We start from the raw sequence: 19,084 nt of genomic DNA on the forward strand, positions 1-19,084 counted from the left end.
AAAGATCAATGCTTAGCCCCCAATATAGATAGCATCATTCTTCAAGCTGCTGTAACGCGGAACTCAATAGGTGTGGTGCGGGAATCGAAAAATCTGCATTTCTCAAGGTGAGGATGGCAGCGGCTGGCCCCACACTTTTAAAAAACCGTTGGTTTAGAGTTTTCTCTGTAGTTGCTTTTTGTTTTCTTCTTCTTCTAAGTCCACCGGAAAAAGTATTGGTTGGGGCCGATCAAAGTTAACTCAAAACGTTTCTTGGAAGCCTGGGCTCTGCTCTCCCACAGCACAGTCCACAGTTGCGTCCGCCCCAATCCTGAGGGGTAGGGCCTCGACTGGCCCCTCGGCGATCCATTGCTCTCCCCGCAGGCCGGGCGCAGGCCTGGTCCCGCCCCCGACGGTCCACACGTCGCGAGGCCCGCGGGAGCCTCCGCCCACAGAATTCCTCCGGTCGGGCCAGGCTGGGGCGCTGCGGCCAGAGCCGAGGATCCGGGACGTGGCTCCCGGACGGAGAACCATGCTGGACTTCGCGATCTTCGCCGTGACCTTCCTGCTGGCGCTGGTCGGAGCAGTGCTCTACCTCTACCCGGTAACCGCCGCCTTGATCCTCGGGGGGGGGGGGGGGCAGCTACTCCAGCCTCTGTCGCCCGCATCCCCGTTGACCTGCTCGGGGCGGGCCCGCGGGGAGGGCCAGCGCCGGGGACCGCACCCGAGTCACGTGACGCCCCGCCCCTGCCGCAGCGCGCGGCGCTGGGAGCCGCTGAGAAGGGACCGAGCACGGCGGGTGTTCGCGGGACTGCCTTCCCCGCAGCCCTTCCGGGAGTAACTCTGCTAACCCCTGATCCCGTTGTCTAGTGTATTGGGGAGGAAACTTTCTCGATTCGCGAGGATTCTCGCAGCATTTTGTGCCGTCGTTTCTCCCATCTGTCAGGCGATTGCTGGATTCCAGAGAGCTGGGGCCGGGGTCTTGCAGGGCCGCAGAGGCAGGAGCACCGTGCTGTGGGCTGCGCTGCGAGTCTGGCCTCAAGTCTCCCTAGCTACTTTCTCCACTGCTTTTGTTCACCTTAGAGGGAGGTTCTCAAAACTGGAGGGTTGACCGACGAGGAAGCATCCTTAAAACATATTCTAGAAAGCAACGTCGTAGTTTCATGATAGAAGATGAAAAATAGCTGAACAGCTCCAAGTACTTAGGTGTTCTTTTCAGAGCTGGTAAATGGATGAGGCTGGAATATTGAAACTACACAATCTGGAACTTCGGGGAAATCTTATCCGAGAAAATAAACATTTGTAGTGGCTGCAGGTCTTTTGATAATCTTTAAATAGGACTATCTATGATCAGCTTACAGAATCAACACTGTTGTGAGGGAATTATGCCATTAACATGGACCATACAACGTTTGTGCCTTTCCACAATGTCACAAAGTAGTGAATAATAATTTCACACGCTACATAACTTTGATCAGCTTTAATTCACTGAAAATACTGGTGTTTTGCTTGGCTGTGTCATGACTCAGGCAATCACAAATTCTTTATTTCAATCTTTAAAATTTTTTTTTAGTTGTAGATGGACACAATATCTTTATTTTTTTTTAAAAAATTTATTAGTTGTTGATGGACCTTTATTTTTATTTATATGTTGCTGAAAATCCAACCCAGTGCCTCACTAATGCTAGGCAAGCGCTCTACCACCGAGCTACAACCCCAGCCCCACAGTATCTTTATTTTAGTAATTTATTTTTATGTAGTGCTGAGGATCGAACCCAGTGCCTCATGTGTGCAGGGCAAGTGCTCTACTACTGAGCTACAGCCCCACCCCCTATTATATTTCAATCTTTTTTAAATTAATATTTTGCTTTTTAGTTGTAGTTGGGCACAATAACTTTATTTTATTTTTATGTGGTGCTGAGGATAGAATCCAGTGACCTGCACCTACTAGGTAAGCGCTCTACAGCTGAGCCACAACCCTAGCCCCCTCTATTTCAATCTTAATTTCTAATATCTGTAACACTCAAGTCACACACTGAACACAATTTTATATATGTTTCAGATATATATGTCTCAATGTAGTCATATATATTAAGTATATATATAGATTAATAAATGTTTATACACACACACACAGAGCTTGGTTGGCCTTTGGGTTAAATATAGTCACCATAGATAGTCAGATTAGGTTTTTTAAAAATTTTTAAAAATTTGGGCTGGGGATGTGGCTCAAGCGGTAGCGCGCTCGCCTGGCATGCGTGCCGCCCGGGTTCCATCCTCAGCACCACATACAAAGATGTTGTGTCCACCGAAAACTAAAAAATAAATATTAAAATTCTTTCTTTCTCTCTCTCTCTCCTCTCTTTAAAAAAAAAGATTTAAAAATTCTAATTAGTTATACATGACAGTGGAATGCATTTTGACATAAATGAAGTATAATTTCTCATTCTTCTAGTTGTACTTGATGTAGAGTTACACAGGTTGCATAATCATATATGTACAATAATATCTGATTCATTCTATCATTCCTACCCCCATATTGCTCTCCTTTCACTCCCTTCTAATTCAAAGTATCTCTAATTCCACACACCCCTCCTTTACTGTGAATTAGCATCTGCTTATCAGAGAATACGTTTGGCCTTTTGTTCTTTGGGATTGGCTTATTTTGCTTAGGGTAATGTTCTCCAGTTCCATCCGTTTACAGGCAAATGCCAAAAATTGGCTCTTCTTTAAGGCTGAATAACATTCCATTCTGTTTATGAATCACATTTTATTTATCCATTCATCTGTTGAAGGGCATCTAGGTTGGTTCTATAGTTTAGCTATTGTGAATTGAGCTGCTATAAACATTGATGTGACTGCATTACTGTAGTATGCTGATTTTAAGTCCTTTGGGTATAAACCAAGGAGTGGGATGACTGAGTCAAATGGAGGTTCCATTGCAAGTTTTCTGAGGAATCTCCATACTGCTTTCTGTAGTGGTTGCACCAATTTGCAATCCCACAAGCAATATATGAGTATACCTTTTTCCCCACATCCTTACCAACATTTATTGTTGCTTGTATTCTTGATAATTGCCATTCTGACATGAGTGAGATGGAATCTCAATGTAGTTTAAAAAAAAACAAACATTAAATGACAGCAACAAAGTAGTAATGTATACATCAAATGGGCTATACAATGAAGTTTCATTAAGCAGCACCCATTTATCACAAGGCATTATGAAAGATCAACCTCACTTACACCTTACACATTACTTTTATTAGAAGTAAATATGATCAGCTGCCAACATCGTAAATGATTATGAATCTAACTTAGGTTGTCCAAGGAGTCACTTACACTTCTGATCTGGAGGGATAACATGCCTTCCTTGTGCAAATTGGTAGACTACACAGAGAGATGCTTAGAATGTCTACAATTATGATGTTCTCCAATGTTAAAGATAATTGGAATTCTTCACAAAAGGACTTGCACACTCAAAAATGAACTGTTTCTTACACAAAAAGCTTACGAAGACTAGTTCAGTGGTTCAGAAACCACTTTTCTAAATACAGTTCTATACAAAATAATTTCAAGATATTAGGTTCTTATGTAGCACCCTATTTAAACAAGAATAAAATGGTTAAATATATGAAAACTGCAACACCACAAAGTTTGAGCCATTTTACTAGCATAATTAAACATTTAAACAATCTTGGAACAGGCAAGAAAAATATTCAGAAGGATGAATCATGGTTGCATACCTGATTCCAGCTATGACATGCATACTGTGAGACAGCACAATTACCTTATTAACTAGTTCTGTAGCAGAATGACACTTGGTTTGCTCTTAATAAAAACAACATGAATGTAACTGACAATGTTAGAAACAGACAATGGCCTTATTTGTATGCTGAGAATCTGTGTCCCTCTAGTCCAACACCGCTCAGTGTGCAATCTGTCAACACATAAACAAATAGTGCAGGATTCATTTCAGTGAAATCTAGGCTCCTTGGTCTAACCAAAATCAATTCTTGGTTGATACTGCAATACCGTAGGGTATGACTGATACTGAGGGCCATCCTGAGAGCAGACTTGTGATGCTGAGCAGTTCAGACACCGAAAGTTTTCTCCTCTTAGTCACCATCTTATCATATAGATGAATTCCATAGTATGATCCTTCTCCATAATTTCACCATTGCACTGCATATGCAACTCATAAGAACTTGGAAGTTTTAGTTTTAAACTTAGACTTTTTAGTAGTTCCCACAGTTACACATGTAGAACATTGAATGAATTTCTTCATTAGAGCCTTTACTACATTGTGTCCTGATTGTCCATTATTTCATAAACAATCCAGACAGCAATTTGTGGGTCACTTCTATGATAGTCTTTATCATCTTGATTTTCATCACCTTCTTTGCTTTAAATTTGTTGACTTTTAAAGCATCATCTTGCCCCCCCCCCCCTTTTTTTGGTGGTGCTGGGGATTGAACCTAGGGCCTTGTGCATGAGAGGCAAGAAGTCTACTAACTGAGTTATATCCCCATTCCCTTGCCCATTTTTTTGAGGCTTATTTTTCTTCCAAAATGCCAATTCACGCTTAAATTCTTGTTCTCATAGCCCAGGTACTAGATTAAATATAATTTCCTCCAATGTATTATCCAATCTCAACATTTCTAATTGATTTGCTCGTGAACTTGGTTGCCACATCTTGGGCAATCATTGCTATCTTCAAAGGGCTGGACAATACAAATCTTACAAAAGGTATGGAGGCGTTCTGTCACTGTAGTTGGCTTGATCAGATACTCTTTACAGATATAGCAGGTAACATAAGGATTAAAATCTTTCACCAAATGTTTCCTTTGGGTAGCCATTTGTAGTTAGCTGGCTTTAGTAGCTTAAACAAACAGAGGTACTAAGTGGATGCACATCTGTTTCTAGGAGCTGTATGGTGTTTCCAATAGGATGTCGTGAGGCATGAGAACTAATAACCAGATTTATCATGAGATCTCTGATAATCACTCCTTTCCAGAGCTCTGCTTTTCCGTATCCAGCCACCACCACCGTGGCTCCTCGCTGGCCAGCACCAGTATGATGGCCTCAGGAAGAAAAAAAGTGAAAGAGAAACAGCACCCACTGGGGCCTAGCTGGTTCCAGTGCCTGACAGCCCTATCCCTGCAGGCCCTCAGTGTAGTTTTGATTTGCATTTCTCTAGTTGCTAGAGATGTTGAATATTTTTTCATATATTTGTTGATTGACTGTATTTCTTATCCTCTGAAGTCTGTTCAGCTCCTTAGCCCATTTATTGATTGGGTTATTTGTTTTTTTTTTTTTATTTCAGTGTTAAGTTTTTTGAGTTTTTTATATATCCTGGAGATTAATGTTGTATCAGAGGTACATGTGGTAAAGATCTTATCCTATACTGTAGGCTCTCTCTTCACTTTATTGATTGTTTCTTTTGCTGTGAAGCTTTTTAGTTTGATTCCATCCCATTTATTGATTCTTGATTTTACTTCTTGTGCTTTAGGAGTCTTGTTAAGGAAGTCAGTTCCTAGGCCGACATGGTGAAGATTGGGGTCACTGTTCTAGTGCCTAAGTCTTTGATCCACTTTGAGTTTTGTGCAGGGTGGGAGGGGTTTAATTTCATTTTGCTACACGTGGATTTCCAGCACTATTTGTTGAAGAGGTTTAAACTTTTCTCCAGTGTTTGGTATGAGATAACTGTATTTATGTGCGCTTGTCTCTGTATCTTCTATTCTTAACATTGGTCTACGTATCTGTTTTGGTGCCAATACCATGGCATTTTTGTTAAAGTCTGGTATTGTGATGCCTCCTGCTTCACTCTTGTCAAGGATTGCTTTGGCAATTGCAGGTCTCTTATTTTTCCAAATGAATTTCATGATTGCATTTTTTATTCCTATGAAGAATGTCATTGGGATTTTAATAGGAATTGCATTAAATCTATATAATACTTTTGGTAGTATGGCCATTTTGACAATGCTATTTCTGTCTATCTAAGAACATGGGAGATCTTTCCATCTTCTAAGGTCTTCTTTAATGTCTTTCTTTAGTGTTATGTAATTTTCATTGTAGAGGTCTTTCACCTCTTTTGTTAGACTGATTCTCAAATATTTTATTTTATTTTTTTGAGGATATTGTTTTCCTAATTTCTCTTTCAGTGGATTCATCACTGATGTATAGGAACACATTTGATTTATGGGTGTTAATTATATATCCTGCTACTTGGTGAATTCATTTATGAGTTCTAGAAGTTTTCTAGTGGAATTTTTTGGGTCCTCTATAGAATCATGTTGTCGGCAAATAGTGATAGTTTGAGTTCTTCTTTTCCTATTCATATCCCTTTAATTTCTGTCATCTGTTTTATTGCTCTGGCTAGAGCTTCAATGAGTAGAAATGGAAAAAGAGGGCATCCTGGCCTTGTTCCAGTTTTTAGAGGGAATGCTTTCAATTTTTCTCCATTTAGATTGATGTTGGTTGGGGTATATTCCTATCATTCCTAGTTTTTCTAGTGTTTTGAACATGAAGGACTGCTATTTTTTTGTCAAATGCTTTCTCTGCATCTATTGAGATGATCATATAACTCTTGTCTTTAAGTCTGTTGATGTGATGAATTACGTTTATTGATTTCCATATATTGAACCAACCTTGCCTCCCTGGGATGAACCCCACTTGATCATGATGCACTATCTTTTTAATATGTTTTTATATGTGATTTGCCAGAATTTTATTGAGAATTTTTGTATCTGTGTTCATCAGGGATAATAGTGTGCATTTTTCCTTCCTTGATATGTCTTTGTTTTTAGTATCAGGGTGAAAGTAGCCTCATAGAATGAGTTTGGCATAGTTCCCTCCATTTCTATTTTATGGCATAATTTGAGAAGTATTAGTGTTAATTCTTCTTTGAAGGTCTTGTAGAACTCAGCTGAGAATCCATCTAGTCCTGGGTTTTTCTTAGTTGATGGCGTCTTCTATTTCATTGCTTGAAATTAATCTGTTCAAATTGTGTATGTCTTCTTGATTGAGTTTGGGTAAGTTGTATGCCTCTAGACATTTGTCGATATCTTCAAGATTTTCTATTTTATTGGAGTATAAATTTTCAAAATAGTTTCTAAATTATCTTCTGTATTTCAGTAGCATCTGTCATGATATTTCCTTTTTTATCACAAATTTTAGTAATTTGAGTTTTCTCTCTCTGTTAGTGTGGCTAGCGGTTTATCAATTTTATTTATTTTTTCAAAGAACCAACTTTTTGTTTTGTCAGCTTTTGTAATTGTTTCCTTTGTTTCAATTGCATTGATTTCAGCTCTGGTTTTCATTATTTCCTGTCTTCTACTGCTTTTGGTGTCTATTTATTCTTCTTTTTCTAGGGCTTTGAGATATAATGTTAGGTCATTTATTTGTTGACTTTTTATTCTTTTTTAAAATATGTTTTTAGTTCTAGATGGACATAATACCTTATTTTATTTTTATGTGGTGCTAAGGATCAAACTCAGTACCTTCCACATACAAGGCAAGTACTCTATCACTAAGCCTGACTTTTTATTCTTTTAATGAAGGAGTACAATGCAGTGAACTTTCCTTTTAACACTGCCTTCATAGTTTCCCAGAGATTTTGAAACATTTTATTAGTATTCTCATTTACCTCTAAGTATGTTTTGATTTTATCCCTAATTCCTCCTGCTATCCATTCGTCTTTCAATAGCATATTATTTAGTCTCCATATGTTAGAGTAGCTTCTACTTTTTACTCTAGCATTGATTTCATTCCATTATGATCTGATAGAATGCAAGGTTTTATCTCCTTTTTTTGTATTTGCTAAGAGTTTATGGCATAAGATATGGTCTATTTTAGAGAAAGATCCATGTGCTGCTGAGAAGGAAGTCTATTTGCTCATTGATGGATGAAATATTCTATATATGTCTGTCAAGTTTAAATTATTGATTGCATTATTTAGTTCTATTGTTTCTTTGTTTTTGTTTGGAGGATCTGTCCAGTAGTGAGAGAGGTATGTTAAAGTCACCCAGTATTATTGTGTTGTGGTCTATTTGATTCTTGAAGTTGAGAAGAGTTTATTTGATGTACATAGATGCTCCATTGTTTGGGGCATAAATATTTATGATTGTTATGTCTTGTTGATGTGTAATTCCCTTAAGCAGTATGAAATGTCCTTCTTTGTTCCTTCTGATTAACTTTGGCTTGAAGTCCATTTTATCTGATATAAGGAAAGAAATCCCTTCTTGTTGATGCAATCCATATGAGTGATATTTTTTTTCCCATCTTTTTACTTTCCAGTCTATTGCTGTCTTTGCCTATAAGGTGGGTCTTTTGGAAACAACATATTGTTGGATCTTTTTTTTTTTTAAAGAGAGAGAGAGAGAGAGAGAGAGAGAATTTTTAATATTTATTTTTTAGTTATCGGCGGACACAACATCTTTTGTTTGTATGTGGTGCTGAGGATCGAACCCGGGCCACACGCATGCCAGGCAAGCGAGCTACCGCTTGAGCCACATCCCCAGCCCCTGGATCTTGTTTTTTAATCTGATCTGCCAGTCTTTGTCTTTTGATTGATGAGTTTATTAACATTTAAGGTTATTATTGAAATATGATTTGTATTCCTGGTCATTTTGGTTTATTTCTAGTTTTTAATTTGAATTAGTGTCTCCTTTGATTGACTATTCCTTTAGTATAGTTCCTTCCTTCTTCTTCTGATTTACTTTTGTTTTTAATGGAAGGTTTTTATTTCATCTTCAAATCTGAAGCTTAATTTTGTTGGATATAGGATTCTTGGTTGGCATCCATTTTCTTTCAGAGCTATGTTATTTCAGGACCTCCCAGTTTTGAGGGTCTGGGTTGAAAAATCAGCTGAGATCCAATTAGTTTCCCCCATATGTAACTTAATTTTTTTTTCTTGCAACCTTTAAAATTCTCCCTATTCCTTATGCTAGGCATTGTCATTGCAATGTGCCTTGGTGTGGGTCTGTTGTAATTTTGTACATTTAGGGTCTTATTAGCCTCTTGTGTTTGATTTTCCATGTCATTCTTTAGATTTGGGAAATTTTCTGATCATATTTCATTGAAAAGATTGTGCATTCTTTTAATTTGTATCTTCATGCCTTCATCTATCCTGATAAATCTTACATGATCTTTTCATGTTATCCCATATTTCTTGGAAGTTCTGTTCATGGTTTCTTGACATCTTCTCTCCATAGTCACTGCTATTTTCAAGATTATATATTTTGTCTTTATTGCCTGAGGTTCTGTCTTCCAAGTGGTCTAGTCTGTTGGTGAATTGAGTTTTTTTTTTTTTTTTTTTTTTTTTGAGCACAAAATCAGCCTTTTATTTAAGGAGATTGGAAATTGGAAATAGGCCTGTTCTCATACGACTTAGTAAAGTCAGATGTAGGGTTACCTCACAGATTTGTTTAGGACACCTAACATTCTCTTTGCATTTGTAAATGATATAAATTCCTGACTTGGGGCTCTCCTTGGAATCCTCAATAACTTCAAAGTGATGTAAATGATTGTAAAAAATTCAGTCTCCTAAGTTGAAAGGGCAAATACTGGCCTTTTATATAGTTTGGGCTTTTATTTTTTTTTTATATTTTTTTATTGGTTGTTCAAAACATTACAAAGCTCATGATATATCATCTTTCATACATTTGACTAAATTGGGTTATGAACTCCCATTTTTACCCCAAATACAAATTGCAGAATCACATCGGTTACACACTCATATTTTTACATAATGGCATATTAGTGACTGTTGTATTCTGCTACCTTTCCTATCCCCTACTATCCCCCCTCCCCTCCCCTCCCATCATCCCTCTCTACCTCATCTGCTGTTGTTCAATTCTCTCCCTTGTCCCCCCCCTTTCCCCTCACAACCTCTTCTATGTAATTTTGTGTAACATTGAGGGTCGCCTACCATTTCCATATGCTTTCCCTTCTCTCTCCCTTTCTCTCCCCCCACTCGTCTTTGTTTAATGTTAATCTTTTCCTCATGCTCTTCCTCCCTGTTCTGTTCTTAGTTGCTCTCTTTATATCAAAGAAGACATTTGGCATTTGTTTTTTAGGGATTGGCTAGCTTCGCTTAGCATAATCTGCTCTAATGCCATCCATTTCCCTGCAAATTGTATGATTTTCTCATTTTTTAGTGCTGCGTAGTAGATCCCACATTTTTTTTTATCCATTCATCTATTGAAAGGCATCTAGGTTGGTTCCACAGTCTAGCTATTGTGAATTGTGCAGCTATGATCATTGATGTGGCAGTATCCCTATAGTACGCTCTTTTAAGATCCTCAGGGAATAGTCCAAGGAGGGTGATAACTGGGTCAAATGGTGGATCCATTCCCAGCTTTCCCAGGTATCTCCATACTGCTTTCCAAATTGGCCTTACCAATTTGCAGTCCCACCAGCAGTGTACAAGTGTACCCTTTTCCCCACATCCTCGCCAACACTTATTGTTGTTTGACTTCATAATGGCTGCCAATCTTACTGGAGTGAGATGGTATCTTAGGGTGGTTTTGATTTGCATTTCTCTGACTGCTAGAGATGGTGAGCATTTTTTCATGTACTTGTTGATTGATTGTATGTACTCCTCTGTGAAGTGTCTGTTCAGGTCCTTGGCCCATTTGTTGATTGGGTTATTTGTTATCTTATTGTTTAATTTTTTGAGTTCTTTGTATATTCTGGATATTAGGGCTCTATCTGAAGTGTGAGGGGTAAAAATTTGTTCCCAGGATGTAGGCTCTCTATTCACCTCTCTTATTGTTTCTCTTGCTGAGAAAAAACTTTTTAGTTTAAGTAAGTCCCATTTATTTATTCTTGTTATTAACTCTTGGGCAATAGGCATCCTATTAAGGAATTTGGAGCCCGACCCCACAGTATGTAGATCGTAGCCAACTTTTTCTTCTATCAGACGCAGTGTCTCTGATTTGATATCTAGCTCCTTGATCCATTTTGAGTTAACTTTTGTGCATGGCAAGAGAAAGGGATTCAGTTTCATTTTGTTGCATATGGATTTCCAATTTTCCCAGCAACATTTGTTGAAGATGCTATCCTTCCTCCATTGCATGCTTTTAGCCCCTTTATCAAATATAAGAAAGTTGTAATTTTGTGGATTGGTTTCTGTGTCCTCTATTCTGTACCATTGGTCCACCTGCCTGTTTTGGTACCAGTACCATGCTGTTTTTGTTACTATTGCTTTGTAGTACAGTTTGAACTATGGTATCGCTATAACTCCAGATTTACACTTCCTGCTTAGAATTGCTTTTGCTATTCTGGGTCTTTTGTTTTTCCATATGAATTTCATGATTGCTTTGTCTATTTCTACAAGAAATGCCATTGGGATTTTAATTGGCATCGCATTAAACCTGTAGAGAACTTTGAGTAATATCGCCATTTTGATGATGTTAGTTCTTCCTATCCATGAACAGGGTACATTTTTCCATCTTCTAAGATCTCCTTCTATCTCTCTCTTTAGGGTTCTGTAGTTTTCATTGTATAAATCTTTCACCTCTTTTGTTAGGTTGATTCCCAAGTATTTTATTTTCTTTGAGGATATTGTGAATGGAGTGTTTTTCCTCATTTCCATTTCAGATGTTTTGTTGCTGATATACAGAAATGCCTTTGATTTATGCGTGTTGATTTTATATCCTGCCACTTTGCTGAATTCATTTATTAACTCTAGCAGTTTCTTTGTAGACCCTTTTGGGTCTGTTAAATATATTATCATGTCATCCACAAATAGCGATAATTTAAGTTCTCCTTTTCCTATTTTTATGCCTTTAATTTCTTTTGTCTGTCTAATTGTTCTGGCTAGTATTTCAAGAACTAAATTGAATAGAAGTGGTGATAGAGGGCATGTTGAGAGCCACAGCCAAAGGGGCCCCAGCAAACTTCCAGCTGCCAGCAAACTTCCAGCTGCCAGCTGATGATTGGTTCACAGCGGCCCCAGCAACATCTAGCTGATTGTCTCCTCTGCGGTGATGTTCATTGGGCTGTTTCCCCGCCCTTCAGACTGCAAAGCTGATGATTGGCTCACAGCGGCCCCAGCAACATCTAGCTGATTGGCTCCTCTGCGGTGATGTTCATTGGACTGTTTCCCTGCCCTTTCAGACCACGGAGCTGCTCATTGGGGAACTTCTTTGGCTCCGCCCACGTGACCTTGCCAATCGGCCTCAAGAGCAGGAGGATTGTGGGAGGTGGTGAGGCTTGTGTGGGTGAGAGGCTTGTGGGAAACCGGTGGTGGCAGTTAGGCTCTGAGGGTTTTTTCCTGAGGAGCTGTTTTGTTTGGTGTTTGTAGTTCTAAAAATAAAGTTCGTTTCTTTTGACAAGTGGCTCCTGAATTGTGTCTTATTCCAGATTTTAGAGGGAATGCCTTCAGTTTTTCTCCATTTAGGATGATGCTAGCCTGAGGTTTAGCATATATAGCTTTTACAATGTTGAGGTAAGTTCCTGTTATCCCTAGTTTTTCTAGTGTTTTGAACATAAAGGGATGCTGTACTTTGTCCAATGCTTTTTCTGCATCTATCGAGATGATCATATGGTTCTTGTCTTTAAGTCTATTGATGTGGTGAATAGTATTTATTGATTTCCGTATATTGAACCAACCTTGCATCCCAGGGATGAATCCTACTTGATCATGGTGCACAATTTTTTTGATATGCTTTTGTATTCGATTCGCCAGGATTTTATTGAGAATTTTTGCATCCAAGTTCATTGGAGATATTGGTCTGTAGTTTTTTTTCTTTGAAATGTCTTTGTCTGGTTTCGGGATCAGGGTGATGTTGGCCTCATAGAATGAATTTGGAAGAGCTCCTTCTTTTTCTATTTCTTGAAATACCTTGAAAAGTATTGGTATTAATTCTTCTTTGAAGGTTTTGTAAAACTCCGCTGTATACCCATCCGGTCCAGGGCTTTTCTTGGTTGGTAGTCTTTTGATGGCTTCTTCAATTTCTTCCTTTGTTATTGGTCTGTTTAAATTGTGTGTGGGGCTGGGGATGTGGCTCAAGTGGTAGCGCGCTTGCCTGGCATGCGTGCGGCCCGGGTTCGATCCTTAGCACCACATACCAACAAAGATGTTGTGTCCGCCGAGAACTAAAAAATAAATATTAAAAATTCTCTCTCTCTCTCTCTCTCTCTCTCTCTCTCTCTCTCTCTCTCTCCTCTCTCACTCTCTCTTTAGAAAAAAAAAATAAATAAATTGTGTGTGTCTTCCTGACTCAATCTGGGCAGATCGTATGACTTAAGAAATTTATCGATGTCTTCACTATCTTCTATTTTATTGGAATATAGGGTTTCAAAATACTTTCTAATTATCTTCTGTATTTCTTTAGTGTCTGTTGTGATATTGCCTTTTTCATCCTGTATGTTAGTAATTTGAGTTCTCTCTCTTCTTCTCTTCGTTAGCATGGCTAAAGGTCTGTCGATCTTATTTATTTTTTCGAAGAACCAACTTTTAGTTTTTTCAATTTTTTCAATGTTTTTTTTTGTTTGTTTCAATTTCGTTGATTTCCGCTCTAATTTTAATTATTTCTTGTCTTCTACTACATTTGCTGTTGTTTTGCTCTTCCTTTTCTAGGTTTTTGAGGTGTAGTGTGAGTTCATTTATTTGTTGGTTTTTTCTTTTTTTGAGGAAAGAACTCCAAGAAATGAATTTCCCTCTTAAAACTGCTTGCATTGTGTCCCATAGATTCTGGTATGTTGTGTCTGTATTGTCATTTTTATCTCCTCCTTTATGTCTTCTGTAACCCATTGATCATTCAGTAACATATTGTTCATTTTCCATGTGATGTAGGATTTTTCCTTTCTTCTTTTATCATTGATTTCCAGTTTCATTCCATTATGATCAGATATGGTGCATGGTATTATCTCCACGCCTTTATATTTACTAAGAGTTGTCCTATGGCATAATATATGGTCTATCTTTGAGTAGGATCCATGTGCTGCTGAGAAGAACGTGTATCCACTTGATGATGGTTGATATATTCTATATATGTTGGTTAAGTCTAGGTTATTGATTGCGCTATTGAGTTCAATAGTTTCTTTATTCAGCTTTTGTCTAGAGGATCTGTCTAATGGTGAGAGCGGTGTGTTGAAGTCACCCATAATTATTGTGTTGTAGTCTATTTGACTCTTGAACTTGAGGAGAGTTTGTTTTATGAATGTTGCAGCTCCATTGTTTGGTGCATACAAATTGATAATTGTTATGTCTTGTTGGTGGATGGTTCCTTTTAACAGTATATAGTGTCCTTCTTCATCCCTTTTGATTAACTTAGGTTTGAAGTTGATTTTATTCGATATAAGTATGGCCACTCCTGCTTGCTTCCGAGGGCCATGTGAGTGGTATGATTTTTCCCAACCTTTTACCTTCAGCCTGTGTATGTCTTTTCCTATCATATGAGTCTCCTGAAGGCAGCATATTGTTGGATTTGTTTTTTTGATCCAGGTTACTAGCCTATGTCTCTTGATTGGGGAGTTTAGGCCGTTAACATTTAAAGTTACAATTGAAATATGATTTGTACTTCCAGTCATGTTTATTTATTTATTTATTTTAGTTTGGCTAGTTTTTACTTTTTGGTTATTTTCCTCCCCCTTTACTGAGATACCTCCTGTTGTTAGTTTTGGGCACTATTTTTCAATTCCTCTTCTTGTAGTATTTTGCTCAAAATGCTTTGCAGTGCTGGTTTTCTTGCTGCGAATTCTTTTAGCTTTTGTTTATCGTGAAAGATTTTAATTTCATTGTCAAATCCGAAGTTTAATTTTGCTGGATACAGTATTCTTGGTTGGAATCCATTATTTTTCAGCGTTTGAAATACATTGTTCCAGGATCTTCTTGCTTTCAAAGTCTGTGATGAAAAATCAATCATTATCCTAATTGGTTTACCCCTGAATGTAATCTGCCTCCTTTCTCTTGTAGCTTTTAATATTCTCTCCTTGTTCTGTACGTTGGCTATCTTCATAATTATATGTCTTGGAGTTGGTCTATTATGGTTTTGAATGTTTGGGGTCCTGTAGGCTTCCAGGATTTGGCAATCCATTTCATCTTTCATCTCTGGGAAGTTTTCTAGAATTATTTCATTTAATAGGTTGTCCATTCCTTTGGTTTGATTCTCTATGCCGTCTTCTATCCCGATGACTCTCGAATTTGGATTTTTTATGACATCCCATATATCTTGAACAGATTGCTCGTGGGATTTAAGCATCTTTTCTGTGTTGACTATATTCTTTTCAAGTTGATAAACTTTGTCTTCATTATCTGATGTTCTGACTTCTACTTGATCTAGTCTATTTGTAATATTCTCGTTTGAGTTTTTAATTTGGTTTATAGTTTCCTGCATTTCTAGGATTACTGTTTGATTTTTTTTTTAAGATCTCTATCTCCTGGTAAAGCTCGTTCTTTGCCATTTGAACTTGTTTGTTTAATTCATTTTCAAAATATACTTGTATTGCTTGGACTTGCTGTCTCATGTCTTCTCTAATATTCCTTTCCATCTGAGTTAGGTATGCCTTGAGTTCTTTCCCTATCCCTGTTTCTGATGCTTCTAGGTCCTCCTGTAGATTTAAGTTGTCCTGCATTGTTTGTACTCCTTTTTTCCCTTGTTTTTTCATGATGTTCACGCTACTTTCCAGCTCTATTTGATTGCTGTGTTTCTGCTCTCTTCTATAAATTTGTTTTGTTTTTTTATATCTCTGTTGTCTCTCCTTTGTGTTGGTAGACTATGCCTGCTAAAGTGGATTCCGCTGGGAAGGAATTCCGACGGCCGAGCTCCAGTGATGTCACCTCTCTGCTATGGCGGGCCCCAGGCTCCTTGCTGGGGTGTCCGAATGGGGGGGTGGGACTGGACTGTCTCTGGTTGGTTTCAGCTCCTGGACGCAGGTGGCCGGGTGGTCTCCAGCCGCCCAGTTGCGTGGGCAGCAGCGGGCGATTGGTCGCCGGCGGGCAGGCGGTCTCCAGCCGCCCAGTCGTGCGGACAGTGGGTGGGCTGTCGCTGGCGGGCGGGTGATCTCTAGCCGCCCAGTCGCGGGGTCGGTCACCAGCGGGCGGGCGGTTTCCAGCCGCCCAGTCGCACAGGCAGCGGGCAGATGATCGGTCGCCGGCGGGCAGGCGGTCTCCAGTCGCAGCGGCAACGGGCCGGCTGTCGCTGGTGGGCGGGCGATCTCTAGCCGCCCAGTCGTGTGGTCGGTCGCTGGCGGGCAGGCGGTCTCCAGCTGCCCAGTCGCGCGGGCAGCCGGCGGGCGATCTGTCACCGGCGGGTGTGCGGTCTCCAGCCGCTCAGTCGCAGGGGCAATGGGCCAGCTGTCGCCGGTGGGCGAGCGAACTCCAGCCACCCAGTCGCAGGGGCAATGGGCCGGCTGTCGCTGGTGGGCGGTCAATCTCTAGCTGCCCAGTCGTGCGGTCGGTCGCTGGCGGGGGGCGGACTCCAGCCGCCCAGTTGCGTGGGCAGCGGGTGGAGTTTCGCCGGCGGGTGTGCGTTCTCCAGCCGCCCAGTCGCTAGGGCCTGGCCTCTAGTCCCCTGGTTTCTCCTGCTAGTCCTGGTTTCTCCTGCTAGACCAGATTTCCCTTGAGTGATGCCTCTCGGCAGTTCAAACTGTACTCTGGGCCTGCCGTTTGTTGGGCGTGGTGGGTGGCTATTGAGAACCCTGGCACTCTATTGTTTTGATTTTTTCTGCTTGCCCTTCCTCCCGCCCTGGCAATACAGGTTTCGTTTTCCCTGCTGATGGGAGGGAGAGTTGAAGGTCGGGTGTCTCTAGTTTTCCCCGCGTCTTTATGCAGGCTTGCTCTGATAGTCCCTACCCTGGAGAGCCTAGGAGAGATTTTATGTGAATTCCCCGTTGTATGGGAGATGAATCGCTGAGTAACACACACCTGTTTTATTGTTGCATATGTCGGAGAGTGGCGGTGGTTACTTCAGCTCTCCAAGATGGTGTCCGCTGGTTTCCTTGGTGGAGTTTCCGTTGTGGGGGATAGAACTGTCCCGCTTCCTTCCCTTCTCAAATCCTGAACTCAGCCTGGGGCTCCGTGAGTGCTCAGGCGGTAGGATTCCACAGAATCTGCAGCAACGTTTCTCCCTGCTTGCTGGTCGCTTCTCGGCGGCTCCCCGCTGTCTGTAGTTGCGGGGCGGGCCGCGTGGATCAGTCAGCCCGGATCTCCGGTCGCACAGTTGGCTCGTGTATGAGACTCAATTACTGGACCTCGGTGCACCCCCATTTTGCTGTAAGTTCCTAACAAGATAGTTTTTTGTCGTTCTAACTCTTATTTACCCGCACAGTGGCACGGTACATGGGGTGTGATGCACTCTATTCGTGGCCATCTTGTGAATTGAGTTTTTAATTTGGCTTATTGTTTCATTCATTTTGAGGATTTCTGATTTTTCCCCCCCACAGGATCTCTCTCTGCCTGTTTATTGAATTGATCTTTCACTTCCTGTATTTCTTCTTTGATTACATTCCTTATACTGTCGCGTCCCCCTTGCCCGCAAGGAAGACGCAACACCGGGAATCTTCTTCCAGTCGTTTATTCTGGTTCTCGAGATCTCTTACACTCTACTCTCTTCTTCATCTTCCTCTTCTTCATCTTCCTCTTCCCGAATGCTCCTACCAGCCTTAATAAAGCATCTCAAGCCCCAATGCGAAGCTGCCACGTGGAGCTTTCTCATAGGGTGTTAGAAAACCACGCACCAACTCTCCCAATTAAGGAGTTGTTTGTCACAAACCACAGTCGAGCCAGCGCCATCTTGTAATGGCGACCGCAGTTCGCAGAAACGGCTCACTACAGTTCCCCCTTTTGTTTTCTAAAAACAATACAGGCGAGAGTAGAGGTCCTATCCCACTGTGCAGAAGTGGCTGCATAGTATGGCTCAGCCCCAAGGAGGCGCCTTCCCCAGATCTGAGACCATATCAGCCGACGCTTTTCTCGTGGGACGGGGCGTGGACGCGTCTAACCCGCATGCAATAGGACATGCTCTCCTTGAGGTCCACTTCAAGGATCACTCAAGTGCAGTGCCTTGCCTCGCATCCTGTATCGTGATGGACGGAGGGGGATAGCCGAGGCTGAACTGTGGCTGTTTAGAAATACAACGACAAACAAGTTGGTAACACCCTACAAGAAAGGCACGGATCTTAAGGCGATAATCTGCGCAAGCCAGACTTGAGGTGAATTGCCGTTACTCATACTAAGCCTTCAACCAGGAACCTTATCAGACCCAAACAGGTCAGGACGTTCCCACATGACCGTTATTGGCTGAATATGAAAACAGACACCACAAATCTTTCAAGGCCCTGTGAGCTCCTTCAAGGCCCTGTGAGCTGGCCTCTTTGACATGCACAAAAATCAGGGCTGGATCCAAGCCCTGGGGGCCGGGGGGAATCCATGCCAGCAGTTCCCCCCCTTTTGTTTGTTGCACGTCAAAGGGAATCAAGTAGCCCCTGTCTTAGGTCGTTCACTGCCCCTACACTGCTTACCCGTCTTTGGGGAGGCCCCATTCCCCTGTCTTAGGTTGCAGTGCAAGCGTGAAAGTTGCCCGTCTCTGGGTACTACAAGATCAGCTTGTTGTTGCCAAGGCGTTCAGTGGTATCTATTCAGCCAGTCATTATTGGGTCTTTAATTGGTTCCGGTTCAACAAGGCATAGAGTAAAAATAAAGAAGAAAAAGGGGGCAAAAGGAGGAAGGCATGAAGCAGGGATCATTGTAGAAAAATCATCTTCGAATTGGTCGGAGACAAACTTCAGCAAGATCATCCTTGGTCTGCAGGCGTTGATAATGGATCTGTATTGGCTTAGAAGTCAGAATGTTAATTTGGTCTTTAATAAATTGTGTCATTCTCTTACCTAGGCAGGGGCCTACAGCAGCTATAAGGAGGAGACCGAAAAGCGGTCCCATTACAGTGGATATCAAAGGAGTTAACCATGGGGTATTTTTAAACCACTGTTCAAACCATCCTTGTTGTGCTTCAAACTCCTTTTGTCTTTTAGCCAATCTTTCCGTGACCTTTTCCATAGTTTCACGGATTACCCCAGTATGATCTACATAAAAACAACACTGTTCCTTTAAGGCTACACATAGTCTTCCTTCCCTTAGGAATAATAAATCTAGTCCCCT

At 40.8% G+C, this 19,084-nt stretch overlaps 1 protein-coding gene and 1 pseudogene across 2 annotated transcripts in view; one reads left to right on the top strand and one right to left on the bottom strand.

The window, feature by feature from the left end:
- Nucleotides 1-216: 216 nt before the first annotated feature.
- CYP20A1 (cytochrome P450 family 20 subfamily A member 1) overlaps nucleotides 217-19,084 on the top strand; it is a 69,537-nt gene continuing 50,669 nt past the window's right edge. The window contains exon 1 of the mRNA XM_081260437.1: nucleotides 217-583. Within this exon, the coding sequence (XP_081116563.1) occupies nucleotides 512-583 (72 nt within the window). The 5' untranslated portion in view covers nucleotides 217-511. The remainder of the gene's footprint in view (nucleotides 584-19,084) is intronic.
- Nucleotides 3,976-4,835, bottom strand: LOC308631229 (polycomb group RING finger protein 5-like; annotated as a pseudogene). Its single transcript has 2 exons — nucleotides 4,493-4,835; nucleotides 3,976-4,381 (listed from the first exon to the last, which is right to left on the bottom strand). The product of its transcript is annotated as a polycomb group RING finger protein 5-like (transcript).

Source organism: Spermophilus citellus, assembly GCF_964194105.1.
Source record: "Spermophilus citellus genome assembly, chromosome: 11".
NCBI lineage: Eukaryota > Metazoa > Chordata > Mammalia > Rodentia > Sciuridae > Spermophilus > Spermophilus citellus.